Raw genomic sequence first — 20,864 nt, forward strand, 5'->3', positions numbered from 1 at the left:
ACCGCATTACTTAACACCACAGTTTTACATGTGCACTTTTTGGGGGGGGAGTTGCAGTCCATACAGACAATATTCATTTCTAAATGATTAACTAACAAACTTGTGCTTAAAGTGCTTTTTCAATATTGTAGAAAATGTTCAACTTAATCATCATCTTGGCTCCTCTGACGACCTGTTTGCTGCTGCCTGCTGCTGAAAGGCAGTGGGGAGAGGGGACACTTGGGCAGTGCATTTACTGCAGCATTCAAAGATTGATGGCACTGTGTCAGAGCACCGGCTATGAATTTCAGAAGGATCAGGCCTTAACTTAACAGAAAAGTTAGCAATAGTTCTTTTCCTATTACAGCTACATCCACGTCTGTCGTGCCCTGGCTGCTCACCAGGGCTGGGTATCATCACTGATTTCTATCATCCATTCGATTCCGGTTTTCAAAGTCCCGATTCGATTCAACTTAGCCTCAGACAGTCAGAAATATTATAATTCTGATCATTTATCAGTACTGACTTCATCAGAATTGTGAACATCACAGCAGATGCCTTTGTGTGAAAGTAACTGAGAATAAAACAGAAAAACATGAAGGAGATTTTCCTGGTCTGGCTTTTTATAGCAGATAACCTTAAAGATATTCTGCAATAATCTGTAATTTTGCATAATTTTAAGAAGTTTAAATTTCTTCAGTATTGAACAGCAGAAATTAGGCTTTCTTGTCCGAGGTCATTTAAGTGAAAAAAGAAAAAGACAGCGCTGTAAACAACGGTAGACTGGTGGGTAATAAGCCAATGAATGATGCAGAAAACAGAGATTTGAAACTGTTCCTGAAGCACACACAGAGAGCTGTGCATGAAGTGTGATTTTTATCGTGGTGGAAGCAAAACAGCAAAAGTCAGAGGGAATTCATGACGACATTGATCAAATGTGAAGCGCAGTTTGCTGCTTCTTTTGCTGCTGGCTCGGTGAATTTTGGTTGGAGAGACAAAACCTGCAGCTCAGAATCAGCGCAAAAAGACGTAAACACAGCGCGGACCGGACGCATCAGGATCGCTGAGCTCCGACAGCGTGTCCGTCTGCGGGCCGTCGGGTGAGAAAGCCGAGAAAGACAAAGCTGATCCTGATGCGTCGGTTCGTGTTTACGTCTTTGTGTGGAGTCCGTGTACCTGCTCTCATCTGCTGTTTGGTTGTTGTTGAAATGGTTTTGTGAGCTTTAATCTGAGAATCTGGCGTTTCTGGCAAAACACAGTTATATTTAAAAGTCGATTCAGGATTTAATGAATCGATATCGATTTCTTCAAGCTACTCACCTCGCTCTTCCAACTGGACTTTCAAGTGCCAACTTTGTGCAGCGCACGACTAATAGTTGTCCTATGGACAGATTCCCCCACCTGAGCTGTAGATCTCTGCAGCTCGTCCAGAGTCACCATGGGCCTCTTGGCTGCATTTCTGATCAGCGCTCTCCTTGTTCAGTCTGTGAGTTTAGGAGGACGGCCTTGTCTTGGTAGGTTTACAGTTGTGCCATACTCCTTCCATTTCTGAATGATGGCTTGAACAGTGCTGCGTGGGATGTTCAAGGCTTGGGAAATGTTTTTGTAGCCTAAGCCTGCTTTAAATTTCTCAATAACTTTATCCCTGACCTGTACTGTACTGACATTAGATTACACACAGGTGCTCTCTATTTAGTCATTAGCACTCATCTGGCAACGTCTATGGGCAACTGACTGCACTCAGACCAAAGGGGCTGAATAATTACGCATACCCCACTTTTCAGCTATTTATTTGTAAAAAAAAAATGCTTGGAATCATGTCTGATCCGAGCCCATTGTTCCTTCAGTGGGCTGGTTTCAGTCATTATGCAAATGTACTGTTTATAAGATTTGGGGAAACCTGCAGTCAGCTGAGACTGAAGTCACCTGGATGAGTGACGAAATGTTTCTCCCACAAAACGCTACGTCCAGATTAACAGATTCAAATTTTGGAGAATCATGCATGATTTCCGTTCCACTTCTCACGTGTGCACCACTTTGTGTTGGTCTTTCACCTGGAATTCCAATAGAATTCAATTAGGTTAGTGGCTGTAATGGGACAAAATGTGGGAAAGTTCAAAGGGGCCGAAAACTTTTGCAAGCCGCTGTATATGCTTCATCAAAACGAAAGCTTCAAGCCATTCAAACATGTCATAAGTCATACTCTAAATAATACAGAGTAAGCGGTATGTGCTGAGGACAGAGTCAAAGATTGGTAAATAAAACTGAAAATCTTAACCCAAATGCAGACATCTTAAAGAAAAACACACCTCGATTAACAGAATGTCCAAACAAGGCAATAAAAAAAAGGCACAACAAACAGACAGCAGGCAGGAACACTCACAGGAAGAAGCCTAACAGTTTAACAAAGGTTAGTACCTAAGCAACAGCAAGTAACTCATACAAACATCAACTGAAAGTAAGTGAAACAATGGGGAAGGCAGAAAACAAGCAGATCAAAAACAAAAAATGCATTAATATAATTCAAATCAGAACTATAAATAATTACACACAAATAACAATAATAATAATAATAATAGCAGCTTGATTCAAATGTAATTTACATTTACTATCAGGTAAAAATTACTAAAAACATTACCATCAAGATAAAGTGACACAGATCAAATTAAAACATCCCATCGTATCTTGTAATCCAATGCCAACTACAGGGTGGGCCATTTATATGGATACAGCGTAATAACATGGGAATGGTTGGTGATATTAAAGTCCTGTTTGTGGCACATTAGTATATGTGAGGGGACAAACTCCTCAAGGTGGGTGGTGACCATGGTGGCCATTTAGAAGTCGGCCATCTTGGATAAAACGTTTTGTTTTCTCATTAGGGAGAGGGCCATGTGACACATCAAACTTATTGGTAATGTCACAAGAAAAACAATGGTGTGCTTGGTTTCAAAGTAACTTTACTCACATATACTAATGTGCCACAAACAGGACTTTAATATCACCAACCATTCCCATGTTATTATGGTGTATCCATATAAATGGCCCCCCGTGTACTACTTATATTAAAGTAACATGTATTATAAAGTGTTTTTGACTAACAGCTGCAGCAATAGGTACAATAAATTAATATTAATGAAAGTAGGGTTAGAATCTGCTTTAACTGCATCATAAACATGTGGATCATCATGTAAACATATATGTTTTATACACATGACATCATCAGCCAAAGCCCAGAGGTCACTGTGTGAGAGCAATAACAGGACATTTAATATCAGACATTCATGTTTCTGTGTAACTGTGAATATCCAGCGCTGACCTTATGAAGCTCTGCTACAAACCTATGCAGAGAGATCCACACCTGTTACAACTTTACATGTCCCAGCACTACTCTTTAATATTCACATAACCACTAGAGGTCAGTGTGAGCAGAGGGAGGAGCTCAGCTAGATGAGCATAAGTAAAGACAAGTTTAATATTCTCCTTGTCTCTCACAAAGTGAAGGAAAAATGAAAACTGTTAGAACCTGTTTGATGCCTGACAGCTGCAGTGGTTCTGATAAAGCGTGAGCAGTCTGAGATGTCAGTGAGCAGTAACAAGGAGAAAATGTTTGCTGCCTGTTGAACAGAAACACTTTCCTAGACAATTGAAAGCTGAATGATCAGAGAGACTTACAGCAGTGACGCTGAGTCCTGGTTCTCCTCACAGATCCAAGAGTTCACAGAGTGGAGCTGAAGACTTCACTTCACCTGAGCTGGATCACCTCACCTGCAAACACTGACACAATAAGTCTCAGAACTTCCTGTCGAGCACAGCAGGCTCCACCTCTAAAACCAGAATGTTGAGTTCTTTCAACAAACTGGTTTGATCTGTTTTCCTGCAGTGTGAAACTCACACAGTTAACTGGTTTAAAAACACTGACAGACAGAGGGAGAAAAGCCTGGATGGTCACAGGGGTCATGGAGAGGTCCATCAGTACTGCAGAGAGCATTTCCCATCATGCAGCTGGATCTGTTGATCTGTACACTCAGAACCTTAAAACCTCCCAGTCTTCTTCTCTTAAAGTTCTTCCAGAGTCCTGTGAATCATATCTTCACTGTTTTCTCCATATATATACACACTGTAGCTGCATGGCAGCACCTTTTGACTCGTTCTTTCTGTATTCAAAAGGACTTGCCATTTTTAATAAAACCAAATGTGTCTGAATGATGCAATAATCTCTCTTTGCAGCCATTCAGACACACCTATCTGGTCTGAATGTCATTCTGATGTCCTTAACCTGTAGAATGATGTAGACAAGATGGCAGCAGCATGTCTCCTTGATGAATTTCTGCTTTGAATTTTTGGGGTATTTTTTGTTTTTTACTATTTTAAATGGATTTCAGTTTTTTCCAAGAAGCTTTTTTAAGAGTATTTTAAAGCATTCTCTAAATTCATGGAAAGTGGTCTATTTATTGGGACCTCTGCTTCTACCAGAAGTTGTCTGCACCACACCAGGGCCTGTGCTGCTAGCATAAACCAACTGAACCTCAGCAGCGCCTGTGCTGTTTGCTGAAGCCATCTCACTGCACCGGGCGGGGCCTGTGCTGCTGGCTGAACCAACTTTATCTGTGTTGCTAGTGGAAGACATCAGCACCACACCAAGGCCTGTGCTGCAAGAAAAAGCTCAGGTGCATTACATCGGGCGCCGTGCTGTGGATTGAAGCCCTCTACACCTCATTGGCCACTGTGCTAGCAGAAGCCCTCTGCTAGCAAGCCACCAGGACCTGAGCTTCTGGCTGGAGCCTTACATGCCATCCTAGGTTTGTGCAGCCTATTTAATTCAGCATCAACAATCATTGTGTGTTTTGGACAATGGCTTTCTTAATTACTTTACTTTACTTATTGGATCTGGGGGACTTTGGGATACTCAATTTTTCTAAGATGAGCACATTTAACAGTGTCCCCATTCTGCGAGACATGGTCCCCAGAGCTACATGCGTCACTGCTGCTGTGCATCCTATACAATTTTCAATGTATTTGGAACAGGACATGAATTTATCATTTGACCTACACAAAGATTTACCTCACCTCACGGTACGGTTTGGTGACGTCACCGTGAAATCCAGCGTCATGACTTTAACATTGAACAAATCCAGTCCGCACAGGCTCAGGGACAGACTTCATCCTTTTACTTTAACCATGAAACATGAAGCTGTCGCTCATAATGAGACAGGAGCTCAGCTTTCAGCGTCACAGCTGGAACAACATCAGCTGACAGGGTCTGGTGTTTCTTTCATGTCAGCTGAGAGTAAGAAATTAAGGCTACGTCCACACGTACACGGGTATTTTTGAAAACGGAGATTTTCTGTTTTCGTTCTTTTCTTTTTGTCCCGTTTGGATCTTTAGCCATCAGAATTGTTGTCTTGAGGCCAAGAAAGATGCCAAGCGGATTTATTTTACCAAGTGGATCATCATGGCCTTGCCATATTGGTCCATTTGATTGACCTTTATTATAATTATGAATTTATTTTATTTTCAGTTGCAAACGGGACAGACATAACTGTGGGATAGGACAGGGGGAAAGAATGAAAGAAAGAGAGGGAGAGAAAGGAAACCAAAGGGGAGAACAGATGGTGAGAAGGGGGGAAGAAAGAAAAAAAACAAACAAACAACAAAAAAAACTCCTGGATCACCTGTATGGAGAAAAAAAAAACAGAGGAGACAGCAAACAACAAATATAGAAAACATAATAATAGAAAAAAAAAGCACCATCACAATAAACTAGCTAGCCATAGATATCAATAGTTACTAAATAATAAACGATATTGTGCAGCACGCAAGATAGACAGCGCACAATGTGCTTTGAGGCAGCAGCCAAGAAAGCTTTAGTCCGCGTCTGTGAATACCCATGTGTGCATACCTGTGTGGATCAGCATGCTTGCATTCCAAAGGTTTCTCCATGTAATGATCTGCTAGGGAGTGTGGGGAGCCACAGCCCTGTCCTCTATGGTATCAAGCAGGTATGGAGGAGATCAAAACTCCAGACATCCAGAGGCCCCCAGAACACAAGAGACCAAGGAAGACCAACAGAGGGGCTTCACTCCACATCAGCCGCTTTGCTAAAACACCGGCGTCGCCACATAAGGACGCTGTCATCAACCACGTTGATTGGCTGCGTATATACGAATCGCATCATTGGCTGGACTGTGGGATGAGGTGGCATCGTTCTAAACACATACGAGAGCAGCCAGTCACTGACTCACACTGCAAAACTGAATTGTTGAAGTTTTAATTTTAATTTCAATTCAGGTTCTATATATATATATATTTGTGCGCAGAGACGTGCCAGCAGCGCGCGATTGCGCACATGCACAGCGTAGAGGGAACACTGGTCGTAAGACTGTCATTCATTTCCTTCAAGTTCACAAAGGTTTTCAAGGTGTTACAGTAATAACAGTTGCTTAAATTCAATTAGCATTGCATTTGCATAGGTAGTAATGTATGATTGCATTTAGTTAGCAATAAAAGATTTTAAGGAATAGCTTAAAGTACGTAATGACTTTTGTGATCAACTTTATATTCTGTATGTTCTCATAAAAGGTGATACATGTCATTTTTAAGCCTACGTATATTTTATCTGTGACACATTTTAAGTATTTCTTGTAAGGTGGTTCCAAAATGCCCATTTTATTTATGCGCTATGACTAAAATTTATTTCTTTGAATTTGATAAAAGGAGCTCAACAAATGACTGTCATGCTTTTGTCGCCTATTAATTAAGCATTTGTCAGTCTCATCCCCTGACAATCCTAAAATTCAATGCATTACTAAAATCTTCTGTTTACCTGGAACACAGTTGATACTTGAGTAGATACTATTCTACCTTAAAAACATAAAAAATGTTCTTCAAAGGTAATTGATCCAGGTAAAAATTATATCATATATTTAAATAAAGAAAATCAATTTCTATAAACATTAGTGTATATATACAAAAAGAAAATGAAGTTCAGAAATTTCCTAGAAACAGTGTTAGCTTAGAGATTACATTGTCCCAGATGTTTAAAACTAACCTAAGTGACTGTTAATGAGTGTGACATCACAGCTGTATTGACAGTCTTTGGGTAATGACAGCATATCCAGACAAAGCCACCCAGGGTTGTTTGGCAAATGTGATGCAGCAGAGGAAAGATTACTTAATATGACTAGTTCAAATTAAGTGGTGACATGTGTGGTACCGTAAATGGTATTAATACAACTGTCAATACAGTACAGCTGTTACAACTACTAATGTACTACCTTTAGTCTTTAAATGCTTGTGTGAGTGGAAAGATTTAACCATTTTCTTTCTTTCTTTCTTTTATCTTTTTAGTTTACCAGACAAATGCTTGGATGTCCATCTATATCAAGTACTGACATCAGTGAGGAAGAATATGGTCCTCAAACTGCTGAAGAAAGTGACAGTTCTGCAGAAAGTCTCATACAACACAAAAGAGAGAAGAAAAAAGCACGGAAAACTACTTCAGGTAACTCTCAGGAAGATGTCCGACAACTGAAGAGAAGGTGTACCCGAACTCAATGCAATTCCTCAAATTCAAATGCTAAAGAATCCTCTTCACTTGATGCACAAGACACAAACACATCTGCGTCACCTGCTGCGTCATCTGCTGCTTAGGGGTATAACATGGCATAAAATAATATTATAATTTAACAGAGGTAATGTCAGAGGTGAAGCTTTTATCACCTCCTTTAAAAAATGTAAGTAGTTAAAAAAATTTGTTTACTTTAGATATCCAAAGAACTTTAATATCTCTGGTCCCTTGTAATGAGATGTATAGCAGAATTATGTCACTGAACCGCTGGCTGACCAGGAATTGAAGGAAGCTGGGATTTCAGTTTGTGGATAACTAGGCTTTTTTCTGGGGCCGCCCTGACCTGCTGAAAGCGGACGGTCTGCATCCTACTGGAAAAGCTGACGCTATTTTATCCAGTAACATAGACAGCGGCTTATAGCAGGTTTGACATTAGGCATTTAGCATTCGGCAGGTCACAGGTGATTAGAGAGCCTGCTAGGTTTATTGGTAGTGCACTGCTGGAGTCTATTAGCTTAGCTAACATGTCCTGTCAGGGAAATCTTCAAAGTATAGTAAGACTGCAAGAGTAACCAGACCTATAACACTGAGATTGTCTGCCACACAAACTGTGTCCTGTGTAGCCTGGAAAGTTTAAGGCCATAGTTTATTACAACTTGAGTTGTAATGAACTTCATTAGCACTTCAAAAGAGCAGTGAGTGAGATCAGTGTATCTGAAAATACAGTTGTGGTGTTTGTGCAGCAGCCTCTCTTGTGTTCTTTTTGGCTAAAGGCAGAGCTCAGCTCCCCCACACAGTACTCTTTCTGTTGAATGCATTATAGATTAAAATATACACCTCAACCAACAGTCAGTACTTTTAATTGATAAAAGACATGTATATATAAATAAATGCATAATGGTAATAATACATACATAAATACTAATGTTTGACAATCAATCAATTAATTCTTTCATAGTTTGCAGCGATTTAACTGTAAACAATGCATTATGGGCTTTTCTTGTACTTATACTTGAGGAATACCAACAAGTACAAAGTATAGTCCAAATGTACCTATAGCTTTTGATATACTTGTCGACATACTCAAAGTATCACATCTGGTCATAAGGGGAGTCGTGTGATTACACACCAACTTGTTCTTCTTTTTGAATAACACGGTTACTGTCTACTTTATTCAGGGGCATCACAAACCACAAGAAGGAAGTGGACTGAAGCAGAAATAAAGGCTGTGGAGAAGACTCTAATGGAGTACATCAGCTCTGGAAAGGTTCCTGGGAAGGCAGAGTGTCTCAATTGTATTGAGACTTCACCATTAGCATTGAAAGAGAGACGTTGGGAGGGAGTTAAGTTTTACGTGAAAAACCGAATTGATGCTTTAAAGCGAGAGTCAGTGAAAAGAAGGTAAGAAGCTAATGTCAAACAAATGGAACATAAACAGCTTCAGTTACCGTTAAAGTTTTCTCATGTTTAGAGAAAAAAAAGATTGCTCATTTCAACCAGGCAATTGTTACAGTGCTGGGTCGGGGACCCAGTGTTCTTTGTTATTATTTACTTTGAAGTTCTGTGCCTCATGTGGATGTGTTTTGCTTTGCCCTCGTCTTTGTGATTTGTATCAGCTGTGTTCCTCGTGTGTTCTGACGCTCCTTGGTATTCCCCTGTGTATTTATGTCGGCGTCTCCCTCAGTTCCGTGTCGCGTCGTACCCTCACCTTGCTGTGTTTCTGCCCGTGTTTCCTCAGTTTGTATTCTCAGGTTAAGTTAGTTTGTGTTCAGCAATAAAGCTGCTTTTTCAGCTCACTTTCGTCTCCGCGAGTCTGCATTTTGGGTCCACCATTTCCTGCCCGTCTACACACAGCCATGACAGCAATGATACATTAGTATTGAAAAGATTGTTTTCTTTGCTGTTCAGGTTAACTTTGAGCAGGGAGAGTTCTTTTTTTATACTGTATATATAAAAGATAAGTTGGGAAGCTAAGCTCTTCAGTTGAAACATTTTTTTTATTGAAAGCAGAGGCCAGTGCACAAATTGTCCAGTGAACAAATACAAGGGGTAATGACAAAATAACAAAAACAATATAAAACTCAATAAATGAAAATTGTAGCAGAAACCATTCTCTGAAATCCAACCAGCACTTGAAAGCTTTTTCATTATACCAGCTTTGATTACTCTGGGTTGTAAATTCCTATAAATACACCCTCTAACTGTAAACATGCAACAGTGTCACCTGGTGGTGGTTTGTGAAAAGACATAAAAGCTGTGTCCCCACCAGGTAGAAAAACCTGACAAAAATTGGATTTTTTAAATTTAACAAATTGCGTTACCAAAATAGATGTTTGATCCCTAAAAAAATTAAGAGTTCAAATTATGCCTTAATAATACCTCTATTACATTTAGAAATGTGTCCCCACGCGTAATCTCCTACATGGAGGTCCCCACGTGACTGGAAAAACGTGTGTGTGTGTGTGTGTGTGTGTGTGTGTGTGTGTGTGTGTGTGTGTGTGTGTGTGTGTGTGTGTGTGTGTGTGTGTGTGTGTGTGTGTGGGGTCAGAGTGTGACCCCATAAAATCTTCCCTAAACCTGCTGGTCTCAAAGTCCAGCAGTTCATCAAACCAAAAGGCACTTAGACTAGAACTGACATAGCTACGTTAATCCTACCGTAAAACAATAAGAGCAGGTACGACCTCTCTCATGCTCCCAGGATGTGGGGTGAACACCCTAGAGTGTTACAGACCTCCTAGGATGAGACATTCCTTCAATATCCCACCAACTAATACTTCTACACACACATGATTACATGCAGCATTCTACCATATGCAAACTTATATCACTAAAAGATTATACTGACTACTAAGTACAATTTTCCATTGACAGAGAGCGTCACACTGAGCAGATCCAGCTGACCTCTGAGGATGTGTTACACAGCTTTGTGCTGATCTGAGGTCAGTCTGCAGACACAGCCAGGAGCTGAGCTCTGATTGGTCCTCTCTGACAGTGGGATGATGATGATGCTCAGTGTGAAGCTCACAGAGGGCCGCATGAACATGCATGATGCTGATCCACTAACATGCAGACACAGGTAAAAGTAAAACAGCGGGTGGGTCATGTGATCAATGCAGAGTCTGCAGCAGACAGAAGAAGAAGAAACTGAGAGGACAACGCTCCATCGTTAGTTCATACATGAGAGACAGCTTCAGCTGTTACACTGAGCTTCCTGTTTCACATCCATGGAGAAGGACGAGCTGACGGCAGCCTCCTCTTCATCATCTCCAGCTTCATCGCATCAGACTGGCTGACTGTTCAGTGGATGAGATTCTGCAACGTTCTTCTTTCTGTGGACAGACAGACACAGACTGAGCTCTGGACTCTGAGTCCAAACTGCACCTGCAGGTCCTCTGGTGTCCAGCAGAGGCAGCAGTGAGTCAGTTCCTATCTGGTCGTTAAGTCTGACGTCATGAGCTGCTTCAGCTTTCAAAGGAACACTGTGGCATCACTGCGAGTTACAAACTGTCTAAACTCTTTCTTTTCAAACTAAAGCATCACAAGGTCCACGTCTAGCTGTCTGTAATGGAGGCGGAGCAAACTGGATCCGCACTCCATGCCTAGTGAACGCTCACGACGCAGTTTGTCGGGGACGCCTACCTCGGCACAACACCTGGTTTGGCAGCACATAGCGAGGCTCCAGATGCTGCGAACTCCAGACCACCGACAGGTCTCGCACACAACAGCCGCTCCATCACGTGACCCACACTGCTCCGACATGCAAAGGTCACTATATTTAATGGATCCTGTTACGTTTTTTCCCCCAATATGTGATCCAGTGATTTAGGTCAGGATTGGACCGATACGTAGCACCGGCTCGGTCCCTCCCTACTTTATGTATATGTGTTTAGAGAAGCTAGTGTAAGGTTCAGCATGAAGAGGCCACCTGTAGCCACGGGAAGCCGGCGGTAAGGTGTGTCCATGGTGTGATGTGTGCGACACAGTCATGCTGCAGTCTGTAGGACGTCCTGCTTTAAGTCAGCCGCCATCGTCGCAGTGCCCAGAAGAACACAGGGAGCTGCTTGAATCGTCCAGTTGCTCTAACACCATAATCACCACATGTTTTGAGCCTCATCATTTATACTGGCAGACTTAGATCATGTCACACAAACGCCAACGTAATCCTCACACACCTGCACAACTGTTTGCTGACTTCAGCTCAGCCTTCAGTACAGTTAATAAACTCAGCAACTCAGGACTCAGGAGATTGTTCTCCAGTCCACACCAGTAACACCATTATAAATGTGCTGATGACACCACCATCACAGGACTGATGGACAACAGCGATGATTCAGCATCTGAAGCGATGGTGCGACGACAACAACCTGCATCTGAACACAGCCGAGACCAAGGACATGATAATCCACTTCAGCAGAACAAAGGATCTGAGCACTCCACCCTCTACATTGATGGAGGAGGTAGAAAGGGTGGAGAGCTTCAAGTTCCTCGGAGTCCACATCTCGGCCGACCTCACCTGGTCCACAAACATCTCCCACCAGGTAGGGAAAGCACAACAAAGGCTGCACTTCCTCAGGAAACGGCGTCAGGCCCAGTTACCCCAGAGCTCCACCATGAAGAGCCTTCTGACCTCCTGCTGCACACTCTGCTTCAACTGCTGCACCGTGGAGGACAAGAGGAAGCTGCAGCGGGTGGTGAGGGCAACAGAGCGGCCAATCGGCACCTCATTGACCCCCCCCTCAGAGACCCCGCCCCCCCTTCCCTCTGATAAACACTGCAGGTCCATCAGGACGAAGACAAACAGACTCAACAGAAGCTTTTACCCACAGGCCGCCCACCCTGCAGCCTGATTGGAGGATAACTCTGCTGCCAACACTCATGGACATCACACCTCATTTATACATCATATCTGTACTTACACTATAATGCCACCAACATATACACTGTGTTTGTTACAGTAGCACCCCCCCCTACTCACTTACAGTAGCACCCCCCCTACTCACTTACAGAAGCACCCCCCCCTACTCACTTACAGTAGCACCCCCCCCTACTCACTTACAGTAGCACCCCCCCTACTCACTTACAGTAGCACCCCCCCCTACTCACTTACAGTAGCACCCCCCCTACTCAGAGGCCGAATCAGTTATTCAGGCAAAACGTGGACTCACCCTTTAGACACACGAAATGAAGGTAAGCGCTTGGCCGCCTTGTTGCGTCCCCCGACTGCAGCTCTAACGGTCGTCATCAGGGGCTCTGCAGAAGAGAAACACAGCAGTGAAGCTAACGAAGCCTCAGACTGAGGGTCATGTTGTCATGTGATGGTGGGTCAGTGGGTCAGAGGTCTCTCCCTGCTGGATGACAGTTACCCAGCATGCCTCTGGGCTCACACGTGTGTGCAGAAGCATGTTAAAGATGATCCCTGCAGTCAGCACTCTCACAGTAAAAGGCATCAGTACAAAACTTCATGCAGGAGCTGACATCAGCAGCTGCTGCCAGCTCACTCTCTCACTGACCTTTGACCAGGAGCGGCACTAGCTTGAGTTTCATGGTGTTCACAGCCCTGTCGTGGAGGATGCAGAGGTAAACTCCTCCATCTGCACAGACGGGGTTCCTCAGGGTCAGGCTGAGGTCAACTTCAGGCCGATTCAGCTGGTCGGTCTTCGTCTCCTTGGGTGGGAATGACTCCATCTCTGCGCGCTCTCTGTAATCTGTGTGCTGTTGGTCACGTTTGATCTGACCGTTCTCAAACACGCACACCTTCTTGTTTTCATGCGTCACAAAGAACCACTCCACTTTGACGACCTCACCCAGGCAGCATGTGTGTGTGTAGGGCAGCAGGACAGACGGCGCCCCCTCCATCACCTCCAGTGGTGTCAGCTGACTCACTGTGGGCGGAGCACAGGGACAGACTGAACCACAGCACGGGCAACAGGTTTAACCAGCTGCGTCTCCACCCGTGACCATCACATGAACAGCCCGTTACCATGGCAACACCTCAGCTCACCATCATGTCATCAGTCATTAATTTCATATCATAATAGTAATAAACTGACGAATGATTTCAGTTTGTAATCTGATAACAATAAATAACTTATAATAATTTAACAATAACGCAGCTTTGGTTTTACTCTGACTGTGCTTTTATTTTGAAACATCAGGGGTTGTGTCCATGGAAACAGTAGCTCATGCATACTAACGCTGCTGTTGGTTGGACCTGGCTACCGCATCACCTCCACCTCACCACCTAACAGCCAATCAGCTACTGGTTGATGATGTCATTCAGGCTGATTGGACGTACAGGAGCCGACAGGTGCGTGTGGAGGTCAAAGGTCACAGACTAGTTGCAGTCACACACAGCCTCACCTGTCATGAGCTTCTCTCTTTGTGTCACGCGATACAGGAGGACAAAAACGACAGCACCGAGGAGAACCACAGGAACCAGGACAGCGGAGAGGACTTTGGGCCAGACAGGACGTTCTGTAAGGAACACAAAGAAGCAGAACATCATCCTGTACGACCTCTGACCTCTGATCATGTTCTCCTATTTGACCTTCTAGCTGAGCGCTGCTGAACCACACAGACCTGTTTAACCAGTCAGTGACCAGCGTCTGTGCTGCTGATGGTTGAAGCAGCACAGACGTCCTCTGTCTGTGACTCCATCCTCTCTGGACCTGACCTTTGACCTCATCAGGGTCAGATCCACAGCTGGAGTGAGGGTCTGAAGCTCTGTGACTAATGAGGTCACAGAGACTGTTCATCAGCATCCACCTTGTGTTACAGGCGGATGCTGATGTCAGCGATGACATACTCGTTAAGGTTTCCACGGAAACACAAACCTGCGTAAGCCTCTTCTGTGTAACTGAACGTGTTCACATACGTGAAATATTTCATGTTGCTGAACTTTATCTTTCTGAATGCGTGTGATATGATTCAGTGTGACCTTTGACCTGAACCTGCAGCACTGACCTTTGACCTTCAGCTGGACTTCAGTCCTCTGCTGGTCCGCTCCATGTCTGCGGGTGACACAGGCGTAGGTCCCAGTGTCGGTGAACGTGGGCTTCCTCAGAGTGAGGCTGAGGTCTCTGGTCTGCAGGGCGTCGGCGGACATTGATGTTCGGTTGGAGTAACGCTTGTTTTGGTTGATAAGATCATCTTTTCCCTCCACGACGGCGTGAACGATCGGAGAAGACAGATCTTCGCGTTTCCACACAATCGCATGATCCTTAGGAACAACCATGTTACAGGGCAGCAGGACAGACTCCTCCCCCTCAAACACCTCCACCCCTGATGCATGCTGGGACGCTGAGGACACAAACACAAGTTTAATCAGTGTGGTTTCCATGGTAACCTGACAGCGTGAGCAGGTGAACAGTTACCTGCAGCTGAGCGTGGGGCTGAGAGGAGGAGATGTCAGGAGTTTATCAGAGAGACTGAGTGCGTGAACACGTCTGAGCCACAATCACGACATGGTTGATAAAGACTTCCTGTGTGTGTGCGGGACAAACCGTGTGCACTGATGGGAATCTGTTTGTGTCTCTGTGTAGACGTAAACTGTGCACCCACATCTGTTACACCTGCAGATGTTCTGTCTGCTGGAACATCTGGAGCATAGCTGATGTTCTGCACGCTGTGAACAGAAGCTGCTGGCAGCTGCAGCTGCCAGCAGGTGACAGGTTGCTTCTCTCCAAGACAAGAACTAACAGACTTAAAAACTCCTTTGTCCCACACGCCATCAAACTGTTTAACTCCTCTCTGGAGGGGAGAGGGAGGGGAAACAGGAGGACAAAGGAGGGAACAACTAAGCTGTAGTGCCTCTTCACCTCACTGTACAATACCTTGTGCAATACTTTTTGTAAATAGTCAACGGTGCAATAGACTCAATACTTGAAATGTGCAATTCACTTGTATTTTTATTTTTTATTCCTATTTATTCTATTTATCCCCTTTGTATATTTTATTTATATTTGTCTCTGTATTTATATATGTGTGTGTGTGTGTGTGTGTGTGTGTGTGTGTGTATATATATATATATATATATATATATATATATATATATATAACAATTCTGTAACTGTAACTTCGGTCGTTGCTGTGCTTTTTGGAAGTCGAATTTCCCAGAGGAACCCACCCGAGGGATTAATAAAGTTTTATCTTATCTTATCTTAGCTCCACCCTCCTCCTGTCACAGTAAACTGCACAGAGGGGAGGAGCTGCTGAGGTCAGCACGTCAAACAGATGTGCAGCGCAGACACACACACACCAGCAGCTCCAGATGTTTGATGAAGCGCAACTCCATCAGCTTCCTGCCGCAGCAGTGGCTCACACTGCGAGTTCCGCCCAAACATGGCGCCCACAGGACATAACGTAAATCACCAAGAGCAGCTGTGTGTGTGTGTGTGTGTGTGTGTGTGTGTGTGTGTGTGTGTGTGTGTGTGTGTGTGTGTGTGCGTGCGTGCGTGTGTGTGTGTTACACAGAGAGCAGTGTGTGCATGTAATCTGCTCTGAGCCTCGCGCGTTGGTGACATGTGTACAGATATGATCAGAGAAAAGAAGCGCGGTCACGATAGCGGCGCGTTAAAAATCTTTGCGCATTTACATTCGTATTTACGGCTCCGCGTGTAGACGCAAACGGGGAATTCATGGTGCGTTTAAGTACCGTTCGTACGCATGTACGTATGTTTAGCAGTAAAGCTTCTCTTCCAACTGTATCTCTAGTAAATGAACAACACTCACAAATATTGATACTAATGCTAATAATCATAACCGCTGTTTGTCCCACTCACAACTTTGATTAACTGGAAATTGTCTCGTAGCAGGTTAAGGTAACGACATGTTAGCATAAAATCATTAAGCAGAAACTAAAAAATTATCAACAAGTACAGATACTGTCAGTTACTTCAGCTTTCTAATAAATATATGATCCTTATTCCAGTAAAACATTTAAGCTGTGTGGCATCAGGAGACGGATTAACTTCGTTATAACTTTATTATTGTTTGTTATTATTTTGAAAACAGCATCTAATCCCTCAGTGTGGACGCTGCTCTAAGAACAGTACCGACAGACTTATACAGCTTAAAAATAAAGGAAGAAGCTACTCTCAGCTTCTCCCTCACCACAGCACTGCAGGTTTGATCTACACAGGATGATTTTCTCGACGCAAAGCCAGGATAGGTTCGTGTCTCCGCCTGGAACTGACGCAGTGACGTTTTATTAACCGCTACATCGTTAGAAGGCTGATTTTCAAAATAAGAGCAAATGAAGAAAACATCGCCTTTTTGAAATCTCCATAGATATCTGGGTTTACGGGGTGCACTCAAATGCACCACAAAGTCGCCCTTTTTACCGTACTACGCGATATAGATGCCCAAGCACTTTTTAAGACTCGTTAGCTCCCAGCTCCGCGGTGACAAAGGGCGGAAATCTTACCGAGAGCGAGGATCACAAACAGCGCACACATCTTCATCTTCATCATGAATCCAGCTGATCGCCTTTAATCTCTCTGAACTAACCCCGCGGCCACATCGCGCTCCTCCGTCTCTCCGCTGACGCACTGCTAACGAAAAGTAGTTCTTCTACTTACACCGGAAGCGAATCTGGGCCATCGGAGCGTCAAATGACACTTTCAAAATAAAAGAACGCAGTTTCAGTGGGAGAAACATTTCTGACCTTGTCGAGGCTTGATTCGTTTGGCCAGAGTCAGGTGATCAGTGACAGCCTTCATTTAGAACACAGTCAGGGATCCAGTGGTTTATAAGGAAGTGAATCATTCCTGGGATCTGTGGAGTGTTTTGATGGTGACACGGAGGCAGCGAGGCGGCGAGGAGCTTCTGTCACGCATTTTCAGTATTTTGAGCTGACTTTGTTCAGGTGGGCTTGCCAGCTTTGTTGTTCACTTTTGTTTTGTGTGTCTTTATTTATGTGAAAAACTTGTCTTTGTGTCTATATGTGAAGAAAATGTCTGAACAAAACAAAAATCAGCTTTTTTCAGTTCAGTTCAGTTCAGTTCATTTTTATTTCAAACATTTCAAACATGTGCCTTCACAATCATTACAAAATATCATTCCATTATTTGTTTGAAAAGGAGTAGGCTGAAGTATTTACTTATTTGTCCCTACCCCTTCAAGTTTTACCTCTCATTCATTTAATTTTTTTTTGTCTTAAATTAAACAAACAACATATGAAACATATGAAGTAAAACAAAACATAACATACATAAATCAAAAACAAGAAATTAGCAAGCCCCACCACAGTATAGTTTCTTTCATATGAAAAATACAGAATGTGTATATTTGCAGATACACAAGTTATGGAAAAACAACAAACCAAAACAAAACAAAAAAAAAAAGAACCACAACACCATTACCAGCTACATTACCGTCCTGGGTTAACCCCGTTTTCTTCATTCTTATACTTATTTAAAATTAGGTTTTTATATTTTACTTTAAACTGTTTTATGTTTTGACTGTCTTTTATTTCTTCTGTTAGACTGTTCCATAATTTAACTCCTGCAATTGACATAGTTCTTAAAGTTGTTCTAGCACTTTGTATTTTTAAATTCCATTTCCCTCTTAAGTTATACCCACCTTCTCTTTCTATGAACAATTTACAGATTTCTTTGGGAAGCAATTTATTTCTTACTTTATACATTATTTGCGCTGTTTTAAGCTTCACCAAGTCTTGGAATTTAATAGCTTGCATTTTGACAAAGAGTGCATTTGTATGGTCCCTGTACCCTACATTATTTATTAATCTAATGGCCCTTTTCTGTATTATAGTTATTGTTTGTGTGTTACTTTTGTATGTGTTTCCCCAGACCTCTACACAGTAGCTCATATATGGCAGTAGTAAAGCACAGTATAAAATGTGCAGTGCTTTCTGATCCAACATATGCTTTGCTTTTCCCAGGACGGCAATGCCCCGTGCCAATTTCCCCCGAACATAAGTAATGTGTGGCTTCCAACAGAGCTTGTGGTCAATGATCACCCCAAGAAATTTTATTTCATTGACTCTTTCTAAATATACATTGTCAACACATATTTCTACTTCGATGTTTTTCTTTTGGTTTCCAAACAACATGAATTTGGTTTTATCGAGATTCAATGATAATTTATTTATATCAAACCACTTCTTTAATATCGTTAATTCCTGTGTGATCATTTCCAAAACCTGTGGCAATTCCCCACCTGCACACAGTATATTTGTGTCATCTGCAAATATTACAAACTTTAAAATCTCCGATACTCTGCAGATATCATTTAAGTACATAATAAACATTTTTGGACCCAGTACTGAACCTTGAGGTACTCCACAAGCTATATCCATCAAATTAGATTTATATTCATTTATTTGTACATATTGTTGCCTATTCCCTACATAGCTTTTTAACCATTCCAAAACCACTCCCCTAAACCCGTACTTTTCCAGTTTTTTTAATAGAATTTCATGATTAACAGTATCAAACGCCTTCTTTAGATCTAAGAAAACTCCGAGCGCATACCTCTTATTATCCATACATTCCGTTATCTTTTCCATTAAATCTATCAGTGCCAAAGCTGTTGATCTGTTGTTTCTGAACCCATACTGACTATCTGTCATTAATTCATATTTTTCCACAAAACTGTCAAATCTTTTTATGAAGAGTTTTTCCAGTATCTTAGAGAACTGGGAGAGTATTGACACTGGTCTATAGTTTGTAAAATGATGTCTTTCACCAGTTTTGTAAATGGGAATAACTTTAGCAACTTTCATTTTTTGTGGAAAAACTCCTTTTTGAAACGACAAGTTGAATATATATTTTAATGGTTTTACGATACCATCAATAACTGTCTTTACCGTTACCATATCAATATCATTCCAGTCTGTACTGGTTTTGTTCTTAAGTCCTCTAACCATGTCATAAATCTCTTTCTCTTCCACTGCTCTTAAAAACATTGAGCTACTATTCCTTTCAATATTTTCACCAGTGTCCCTTTCTATTCCATCAACCTTTATTTCTTCTGCCAGTTTTGGCCCTATGTTTACGAAGAATTCATTAAAGCCATTTACTATCTCCTCCATGTTATTAATACTTCTTGTCCCTTCTATAAAGTACCCAGGGTAATCATTATTCCTTGATTCATTTTTGATTATTCTGTTTAATACATTCCATATATCTCTTGTGTTATCTTTATTGTGTTCTAACCTTTTAATGTAATACTCTCTTTTACAGGATCTCATTATATTAGTTAATTTATTTTTGTAAGTTTTATACTTCATTTCAGTTTCTATTGTTCTCTTTTTTATGAATTCTCGATATAAGGTATTCTTTTTTTTGCTGGCATTTTGTAGTCCTTTTGTCATCCATGGTCTTCCTGCATAGTTGTGTTTCCTATTGATTTCAATTACTGGGCAGTTTTTATCAAGTAATGTGTTAAATGTTCTTAAAAATCCTTCGTAAGCTTTATTAACTTCTGTTTGTTCATACACAATATTCCAATCTTGCTTTAAAAGTTACTTTCTAAGACAATTTAAGGTCTTCTCTGTTCTTATTCTTTTGTAAATAATCTTATGTCCATCGTTGTTCACTTTATAATGGCAATTATACGATGCAAAGACTGGTAAATGGTCACTTATATCATTGATTAACAGCCCACTTTTTATCTTTCCTTCTATTATATTTGTAAATATATTATCTAATAGAGTTGCACAATGAGATGTTATTCTGGTCGGTCTTGTTATCAGTGGAAATAAACCGATGCTGTACATGGAATCAATAAATTCTTCTGTACTCTTATTATGATTTGGATTCAATAAGTCAATATTAAAGTCCCCACAAATAAACATTCTTTTCTGATTTATATTTGTAAATAAGTCCTCCATATTATCCTTAAATATCTCAATCTTAGATCCTGGTGTTCTATATATACAACTGACAATTAGGTTTTTCCTTTTTTCTATAATTATTTCCACTGATAAACATTCCATCACTCCATCAATAACAGTCGTCATTCTTCCCATTCTTTTGTACTTTAGGTTTTTATCAATGTAAAGTGCCACCCCACCTCCTTTCTTGTTGATCCTGTCTACATGAAGGAATTCATATCCATTTATTTTAAAGTCTTCTTCTTTTCCAGGAGTTATCCAGGTCTCTGATATGGCTATCACATTGAATGGCTGTTCAAACTGTTATGTAGTCTTTGATGGATTGAAAGTTTGCATATAAGCTTCGACTATTAAAGTGAACCATTGTTATACCCTGTTCTACCTTGAATTCCTTTTTAAGTTGCTCATTTGTATAATAATTGCATTCATTTGTCTTATTGTTAAAGAAATTACAAT

At 41.7% G+C, this 20,864-nt stretch overlaps 3 protein-coding genes across 4 annotated transcripts in view; 1 reads left to right on the forward strand and 2 right to left on the reverse strand.

Moving 5' to 3' along the window:
* The window catches only part of LOC145425992 (NLR family CARD domain-containing protein 3-like), a 31,972-nt gene extending 25,451 nt beyond the window's left edge, over nucleotides 1-6,521 (reverse strand). The window contains exons 1-2 of one of the 2 annotated variants that reach the window (XM_080299538.1): nucleotides 5,045-6,521; nucleotides 3,655-3,742 (exon numbers count right to left, since the gene is read on the reverse strand). The gene's annotated coding sequence lies outside the window, so the exon portion shown is untranslated. Of the gene's footprint in view, nucleotides 1-3,654; nucleotides 5,016-5,044 lie in introns of those variants that run through there. The other variant, XM_080299537.1, reaches the window with a different exon arrangement.
* LOC145425993 (NLR family CARD domain-containing protein 3-like) overlaps nucleotides 1-20,864 on the forward strand; it is a 231,345-nt gene that overhangs the window by 98,269 nt on the left and 112,212 nt on the right. The window lies entirely within an intron of this gene.
* On the reverse strand, nucleotides 9,528-17,163 carry LOC113018313 (uncharacterized). Its single transcript, XM_026161370.2, has 6 exons — nucleotides 16,974-17,163; nucleotides 14,513-14,848; nucleotides 13,910-14,023; nucleotides 13,060-13,431; nucleotides 12,715-12,799; nucleotides 9,528-10,878 (listed from the first exon to the last, which is right to left on the reverse strand). The coding sequence occupies exons 1-6, from the start codon at nucleotides 17,017-17,019 to the stop codon at nucleotides 10,830-10,832; spliced, it is 1,002 nt and encodes a 333-aa protein (XP_026017155.2). The 5' UTR covers nucleotides 17,020-17,163; the 3' UTR covers nucleotides 9,528-10,829.

This window comes from Astatotilapia calliptera, chromosome 3 (genome assembly GCF_964374335.1).
Source record: "Astatotilapia calliptera chromosome 3, fAstCal68.1, whole genome shotgun sequence".
NCBI lineage: Eukaryota > Metazoa > Chordata > Actinopteri > Cichliformes > Cichlidae > Astatotilapia > Astatotilapia calliptera.

What these genes read in the sequence shown, in the direction of transcription:
- LOC113018313 (XM_026161370.2), bottom strand. Translation starts at nt 17,019, where the DNA reads ATGATGAAGATGAAGATGTGTGCGCTGTTTGTGATCCTCGCTCTCG. An exon ending in AAGAGAGAAGCTCATGACAG is followed by an intron (nt 13,432 to 13,909) that starts GTGAGGCTGTGT and finishes CTCCGCCCACAG; the next exon opens with TGAGTCAGCTGACACCACTG. An exon ending in AGTGCCGCTCCTGGTCAAAG is followed by an intron (nt 12,800 to 13,059) that starts GTCAGTGAGAGA and finishes TCTCTTCTGCAG; the next exon opens with AGCCCCTGATGACGACCGTT.